Source organism: Anneissia japonica, unplaced genomic scaffold (assembly GCF_011630105.1).
Source record: "Anneissia japonica isolate Jap-2015-1 unplaced genomic scaffold, ASM1163010v1 scaffold287727_len1644234_cov201, whole genome shotgun sequence".
Lineage (NCBI taxonomy): Eukaryota > Metazoa > Echinodermata > Crinoidea > Comatulida > Comatulidae > Anneissia > Anneissia japonica.
This window is the reverse complement of record NW_022713615.1, coordinates 264,009-272,537: the sequence shown is the minus strand read 5'-3', so window position 1 is coordinate 272,537 and position 8,529 is coordinate 264,009. Positions and strand designations below refer to the sequence as shown.

Sequence of the window (8,529 nt, the reverse complement as noted above, 5' to 3'; positions counted from 1 at the left end):
GTTCATGATTTATTTTAGATCTAAGTTGTATTTTCTTTAGTTAAGTTCTTTCATTTGTTTAGCTTTAAGTTGTTGTTTTTACTATTTGTTCATTAGTTTAAGTTTGACTGCGCCACTTTCTTGTGTGCTGCCACTGATGTAAAAGTGTAATGTCAATAAATATTATTATTATTATTATAATAACTAACAGTCCATCTATCAACTCTAACTTGATAACACCCTCTTTAGTCAATATGATACACAAAAAATTATATTACCAAGAAATTAAATTAAAGTCCCAAATGTTAACACATTCTCATAAATTATTAACAAAATATTTGATTTACAATTATGATCATACAACGATTATTTCTTTTTATCATTAAAGTTTATTTTTTTTATAATTCCTTTTGGTGGGCTATGTCTTTTCGCTAAAAGAACCATAACTTAACAGAGATAGATTGGTGTTGTGAGTGTTCATTATTATATACTTTATGTTGTGCTTTGTTTATCAAGTGCAAACCCCACCTTAATTACACCCAATTCTGATTTTCAATATATTTCTTGCCGAAACAAAGCTGTAGATTGACAATACAATATTCCGAGCAGAAGTGATGTCTTCTTTTCTTTGTTTTTCCACATAGTCATGTTTTTGTATAAAGTGAAAGAGTGAACCGAAATGAGCAAACACACTCCCAAACAAAATATGTCTGGCAAATCAGATATAAAAGAATCCACACTCCAAACCTCGACGAAAAACTTTCTAGACAAGACGAAGTATTAAGGTAATGACAAGGGGCAGTGAATTATAATACAAAAGACAAATTTCTATTGGAAGATGGGACAAATATTTGATCATAATCACTCCTTCCTTGTCTGTAAGGAAAGTGATTTTTAAGCAAAACTGACTGTTATGTAAAAATCCCTTCCAGAAAGCTTACTGCCTCTTCTTAAAAATACTTATAGTTAAAAATAGTTAAAATTGTTACATAGGAAAATATGTTGACCTCTAGTGTCATAGTTCCATGTCTTGTGCTTCGTCTTCTGAAAAATCGCTCATGGAACTTTCACTGGATGATGATATGTCTTCCTGCTCCTTCAGAATGTCTTCAGTGGCGTACCTCCTAATGTAGTCTGAAGAAAGAAAAACACCCATTTAAATTTCAGAATCGTCTTTATTTATCATCATTACCCAGTGCCAACATAATGAAGAGTGAAGCCCTCTCATAACATATATCTACTTAATTAAAACAGTAAGGAAGCAATGAAGAAGTTCATTTAACTGAAGAGGTGTACTGTGTATATGAAAGCTTGAGATAATAAAATCTCAACTAGTCTGAAGATGCTGCTTTTTGCTTTCTTACTGTTATGTATTAGACTAGTATAACTCATCATATCTTTTATCTACTTAATTATCTTACAGGCAATAAACAAATATCTTGGCAGAAATGTATTCTTACATTTTGTCCCCATTTGAAATTCAAAGAAAAGACCCAAAAATAAATTTGTATTGGTAATCAAAGGCTGCCTGTACTGTACTTATTAAGATTCACAATGTTAGTTGACTTTTTATCTTCACCACTAGAGGGCGTAAACATCCATTACTGTCATAACGTTTGAATAACAATGTAACTAAGAGGGCTCACTACAATGTATACTCTATCTCTGAATTCAAATAAAAAATAGATAAGCCGTACTAGTCTAATATATAATAGAAAATAAAACTCAGGATATTCAGTACTTTTATGACTAGTTTATTTATGACAGTACACAAGCTTTCGAGCACACAGTGCACTTCTTCAGGTGAATGTGAAGTTAACATAAACTTGGTGTATAGACCTAAGCAAGTTAATTATTCAAGCATACAATTAAGAAAAAAGGACTAAAGCATAAGCAATAAACAGTATAAAAATGAAAAGACAGGTCAGGGGTCAGAAGTATTATCAAAGTCAGTGAGTATAATATATAGTAACTAATATATAGTAAAAATAATTGAATTCAAAGTTAGAGAAAAAACTTTAGGACAAGATTGTTGCTCTTATGCATGGAAGCATGTGGTATAACTTTAAGTTGTTCTTTAAAAGGGTTGTAAAATCTGAATCTCAGGCTTTTAAAATTCCAGTAGCAGATTCAAGGCCTTCCTAAATTTTTCAAAACTATTTTAAAAATGGAGAAAAAAATAATTTATAGTAAAACTTAAGACTGAGATTGTCATTTGTACCATCTAGAGGTGCCATAATCATAATTTTGCTTTATGGGTTCTACCTCTATCCATGAAGTCCTTCTCTGAGCCCCTTTTATTCCTTGGCTTTCTTACTTTTTGTGCATGTCCACTCAGGAATATTTTTGACCACCTTGTAGCATGTGAATGTTTTAGCATGAAATTTGCCTGTGTTTTGGAATACCTTTGATTTTGACGGTGTAATCCTCTGGTTTATGGAGGTATAGCGCTGCAGCGTCCCCATTCAATGGATCAATAGGGTTCGGGTAGCTCAGTAATTGTGGTAAAAATGAGTCAAATATGTTCGTCAAATCTGAAATGGAAGTAGATATATCTGTGCGTTCAGATCAAAAGAAGTACGTGACACAGGTGGTGGCGCCGTCAACTTAGTAGTGCAGGGTAGTAGAGCCGCAGGCTTGTCCTCAGTGGAAGCATTGGAGCCCTGCTGAGGCTAAGGTATCTGCGTGTACACAGTAGTGTAATGGCAAAGTCATCTCAAAATCGGAGGTGTGCCCTTTCCTCCTCTCCTTCGCCTCTGTTCATCAATTTATTTTTTTTGGTTTTTTTTTTTTTTGGTTTCTTATTGGCTAAAAAGCACCCTGAGATGGTTTTTACTGTGGAAGGCACTATAAAAATACATGACCATTAACCATTGGAATATCAGAAATAGCTCCCAGGAAGGAGGATGTAGTTGAAGCATGGATGATCTTGCATAATTGAACATATATCAGTTGACCACGGATAACAATATTAAGTACCAGCCAGAAAACACCTTATTATCATTGTTAATATTTTAATACTGTCAATCACCAGTCTCTATTTAAGGCCAAATAAGCCTCATCCTTTTCATTCTTCAAATGACGGATGGCCTGAATATATTTAACTAAGCAAGAAAAATATTCAATAATTTCATTTGTAAACTTACCATACAGTGCAGTCCATGCTTGGTTGATTACATCCAAACAAACAGTTCCTGACCTAAAAGAAAATAAAGAAATATATACTTGATTTCACAAAATACTCTATTATTATTATTAAAGATATGTTGTGTCATAAAATATTTATGTATGTGTTTAGAAATAGTCTGGATAATTTGATCTAAATGTATTCAATTCCTACTCAAATATATATAGACAATTATGCTACATTTTAAATACAGTGTTTTTTCCCTTCTTTTATTAAACTTCAATTTTGATTTATAATGTTTTATAATGAGAGATAACAATAAAGTTCCTCGTATTTTGTATTTATAACAATATACTGTAAAATAAATTTATTTATAAACTAAAAAACTTAACAAGTTATACTTCTGACATAGAGATTATAATTTGTGATACTGTTTTCTCAGATGGAATGGTCACAACTGGCGTTGAATGGCTTTCGGCCAACATTTGTATTGGAGTGGGGTTCTAGATTTTTTAAGATGATTTGTTTTAATCACTTATTCTTTATACTCCGAGAGCCATTTCAGTAGAAATCTAATGTGCTTGTAGAGAAAGGCAAGTTAGATAGGATGGTAAGCATTAAACATTAGACACAAGGATAGGAACAGTTTCCTTTAATCAATACAGAAAATAAATATCTGGATCTTTCATGTACCACATGTCACCTGAAACCTTGCAGCGACAGACTTGCTAATCTTTTGCAAGATGAAACGTAAATGTAAACGTACAAAATATAACTAAAAATAACTTGCAATATTGTCTGGAATATTAATAAAAAGCCTTTTAGTTGGTTTTGAATCTTGAAAACAAATATTTCCTTTACATTTTTCTTAAAACTACAATATTTTTTCTGTACTAGTGTTTTTGGTAAGCCATTCCATGACATTGGATCTATATAAAGATAGCGTAGAGTGATTCTAGTAAGTTTGAAATTATTTCAAAGAAGAATTCTGTCATGTGAGATCATTATAAATTTCATAATTTCTGTCAAATGATTGATTTGTGTTGAAATCTGCAAAAAAGACTTACGCCTCATCGATATTAGGATGGTATATTTTGTTCAGGAAACCTGTAGACAAATGTAAGAATATTAGCAAATAGTTAATCACAAAAATATATCAAATAACTGAGGAACTGTGATAAGAATAAACTAAGGACTTATAAGGCCAAAAAAAAATTGTTGTGTTGCCCTCCACGACGGACCAAAATTTTCCAAAAAATCAGGTCAGCATTTAAAAAAAATTTTTTTTTTAAATTGTGTTCAAGTACAAATTCGAGAAATACCACTTCCAAAATTAACATTTAGAACATAAAATCTTAAACAGACATGTATTTTTATCAAAATTGGGCCATATATGCATGCGTAAATCGGTAAAATATAAGGCATAATTTTGAGAACCGAGCACGACGACGATATATGCACACAACATTGGATTTCTCGTGCTGAGCTGTCGAGCCGAGACCAGATCTAGGCCTAACATATTCTTTACTACTGTACATGGTTGCTTGAATCAAAAATCATATTCATTACCTTACGATATATTGGACAATAAATAAAAACAGGCTTAGGTCTAGCCATCGCTTTAAAACTGGTACATAGGCCTAGGCCTAGCTAGACATTTTCGGCTCCATCACGGTTAGGCAAACTATAAACAAAATATTTCTCTTTTTTTTTTCTTGAAGTTTACTTCGATCGTATTACATAGAGAGCGCTTGTATGGTTTTGCTCAACATGCCTGTGCGTGATCGTATGGATCGGATACACATATTATTTTACGTTTCGAAGCCAAATAAATCTTTCTTTAAACTGACTTATTTTTGTTAAATTTATCTCAATACACTTGGTTAGTATTTATTCCGTCATTATATACTTTGAATATTTTTTGTTTGGCAAGCTTGCCATCGTTCTGTTGTGGTGTCTACGACTCAAGCTACGTACGAGTTACACAACAATTTTTTTTTTTGGTCTAATGCAAGTCCCACCACTATATACCACCAGCAAAATTCTAGAGAATTGCATTGGTTGTGAATTAGGGCACAAACTCTATTCTATATATTAATTTACTTATTTATCATTAATTACAAGCCATATTTTGTGAGGGTAACTCTTTCGAGTTTTAAGCTGATTAAATTGGTCTTCAATGAATGCAATAATACATAAAGATAGCAAGTGAAGGCAGGGGCCAATAGAATGCAAAGAGCCCCCTGTTGATGTTCAGAGCCAGAGGGGCCTAGAAAATGCAGTGGTTCTAATATTTTAGAAGACAAAGTTCAGAAATGTTCATTATGTACTCTCCATAATAGGCCAATTTTCAGAAAGAAATTGTGAGCACAGTGATTGAGTTTAGACATGCGATATGACCAACAGCTATTCAAGCCTGATTACCTGATATCTAATCTCATTATACAAAATTTCTACATATTTAGAATTTATTTTTTAACATATCGATATATGTGACCACCACCACCATTGTTACCAGTATTATTATTATTGTATGCATAGGCCTACCAATAGATGGAGACTTGAATGGATACTTCTCTGGCAAATCCACTCGAACCTTCCACACACCTCCTTCATATGGAGCTAGAAAAGTGAACAAAATACTTATAAATTACCTAGTGAATAAAAAGTATTGATTCAAGTTAGAGTTGCATTAGTCATACAACATATGGCATGTCATTAAAATATTTGATTGATACAAGAATTCTCTACACTTCAGGTAGACGACGGATGTAGTAATATCAAAAGGGAACTTTCGATCAAGAACGTAGGACAAGAATGCAGAAATAATTCATGTATCCATGACTGGCATTACAAACGTTCTATGTTATATTGTAAATTGAATAATACAGCAGCTAGTTCAAAAATATTGTTCATTTCAAATACAAAAAGTGTTTGTGTGTAACTTACATCCCTTTGGTCCCCAGAACTTGACGGTAAACTCATGCAAACCGCTTAGGATCGTGACTTCATGTTTACTCTCGATTCTGAAATACACTTGTCAAGGAGTATTGAAGGTATTCGGGTGTAAATGTCAATGTAACAAGATACAATACACCGACAATGGTGAATGTAATGACGGAATAATGTGAGACAATCACAGAATTAGAGAGTATAGTACAATCAACAAGCATAATAAGTTACTTAACAATCGCATCAAAGAATTTATCCACCTCAACATAAACATTCTACAGCACAAACATGTTTAAAAAACACTCAATATTACGAGAAAACATTTTTCTTGCCAATAACCCAGTGGTGGCTCCATAAAATTGCCGATAAGGGGTCCAACAAGGGGATGACTAGAGCCTCAGTCCTGGTCCCTAAATTAAAAATTCTGCTAATTAAAGGGTGGCATCTCTCCACACCTTGCAAAATTTGCTAAGTTATTGAAAGTGATACAAAATGATTATGCCCAATGACCGAACTATGATTCTAAGCACTTAATACAATATCACTTTGGTATTTTTTTATTTTGTTTTGTATATTTTAAAGTGAAGTTTATAATTATGTTCTTTCTTTACGAAAGCATTGGAACTCAAATTTCATGTGAACCGGGTGGTGCACATCAACTATTTTGATTGAGAGCCTAAATGATTCCTTAATTTTTTCCAGTCAACTGTGTTTACTAAAAGCCAATATATATTAAAAGACATCTCTTTCTTTTTGTAGTGCATTTTACATTTCATAGAGAAAAACGAAAGCCCAATACTGAAAACTTAATTTTTCCAATCATGACTTGTCATAGAAACCATCCTAAATGCCTCAGTCTGTGGGAAAACTGTAAATAGCTATTGTTCTTCCTTGTCTGATATATAAAAAAACAACTTCCAGATTTCCTGTTTGTTATCTGTCCGGTAATGCAAACTAATTGTCCGGTCCCTTTGTTCTGTTGATTATCTTTTCTACATATGGATCATTTGTTGTTCTGAAACCAAAATGTACATGTTAATTTATTGGCAATGTACAATCAAATATTCATTTTATAATTCTCCATAATAAAGGCCATTAGAAGAATAGAAGTGTTTAATTTGATATTTATTGTCTGATTATTAAACTAAGATTTTTTTTTGTTTTACATTTTTATTGTTTTAAGTTGAAATTAAGTGTTTCGACAGCTTTAATGTTTTATTTTATTCATTTTCATATTACATGTGTTAAATGTTTTAATTGTTATCATCCATTAGCCTGAATGGCAGGTATCTATATGTGTGGAATAAGATGTATTAAAATTAAGGAATTTCATAATACAGTAGTATCAATTTTCTCCTCAATGAGACTTCATATCTTAATCTCTTTAGTCGGGCACTAACTGCGTCTTATGACGGTCAGCCGACGAATCCAACTCCACTCTCTGTGAACGCTACAGGACGTGACGCCGTCAGTTGATTGTCAGCGGCTGTCTAAACGGATCGTCATTAAAAAAGATTTGTTGCACGCACGTTGTTGCGTTACGTTTTCCATGGAATCGCGTTGGCCCACGACTGTCAGGCGTAGTGAGTGCCTGGATTTTGTCAGTAAACATTAAAAATTGATTTATTTTATTGATATATTGATTTTATTGATTTATGATCAAATGCACAATGAAATGCACTGACAGTGCACTACATTGCTTACCCGTTCGATTCTGTAGACTCTGGGATGCTTTACCCACAGATTTAAGAAATGATTTTATTTTATTAAAATGGAATACTTTTTAAAACTAGAAATTGCAATTGCAAGTGAAGTGCTGCGAAGTACAACTGCATATAAATGTTCTTCGAACAAAATTATTTATGCGAGTCAAGTGAAAATAATGAATAATAAAAATATAACAAATAATATGAGACNNNNGTTTATTAGAACACTTCTCATTGGGTAACAAAGTCGTAATTTTTCATTTTTGTCAAAAAGTGTCTATAGTGGTGAATTATGGTTTAGGTTTTTTTTAATAAAGTTTCAAAAATTTCTATGTATGTGGAAAATGTAGTTGATTTTTATTTTGAAGACGGCATGGTCTAGGAAGTCTTGAAAAAGTACAACAGAGAGTCTCTAGGAGAATTCTTTGGCGTCACTGTGGTCCCATTAATTATAACGAACGACTTATCACTCTCAATTGGCTTTCTCTTCGGGACAGACGATATATTATTCTGATCTCATTTATTTTTCGTTGTTTCCATAAGATAACTCATTGCAGTAGCGTTAGTAATCATATTCATGTAAACCCCCGACGTTTATATACTTTAACATTTACTCATCCGGTATATTATACAAACACTTTTAAATTTTCATCTGTTAACAATTTTCCAATTCAGTTTGCTTCATTGCCCTCTGATATTAAAGATGATGCTGTTATTTGTTCGTACAATTCTTTTATTTGTAAACTTAGACAATACTTACTGAAT

General features: G+C 32.5%; 1 protein-coding gene across 1 annotated transcript in view; it reads right to left on the bottom strand.

Moving 5' to 3' along the window:
- Window positions 1-177: 177 nt before the first annotated feature.
- The window catches only part of LOC117108537 (ubiquitin-conjugating enzyme E2 H), an 11,188-nt gene continuing 2,836 nt past the window's right edge, over window positions 178-8,529 (bottom strand). Inside the window, exons 2-7 of the mRNA XM_033250579.1 lie at window positions 6,056-6,132; window positions 5,654-5,728; window positions 4,174-4,213; window positions 3,126-3,178; window positions 2,385-2,513; window positions 178-1,113 (exon numbers count right to left, since the gene is read on the bottom strand). Of these exons, the coding sequence (XP_033106470.1) occupies window positions 995-1,113; window positions 2,385-2,513; window positions 3,126-3,178; window positions 4,174-4,213; window positions 5,654-5,728; window positions 6,056-6,132 (493 nt within the window). The 3' untranslated portion in view covers window positions 178-994. The remainder of the gene's footprint in view (window positions 1,114-2,384; window positions 2,514-3,125; window positions 3,179-4,173; window positions 4,214-5,653; window positions 5,729-6,055; window positions 6,133-8,529) is intronic.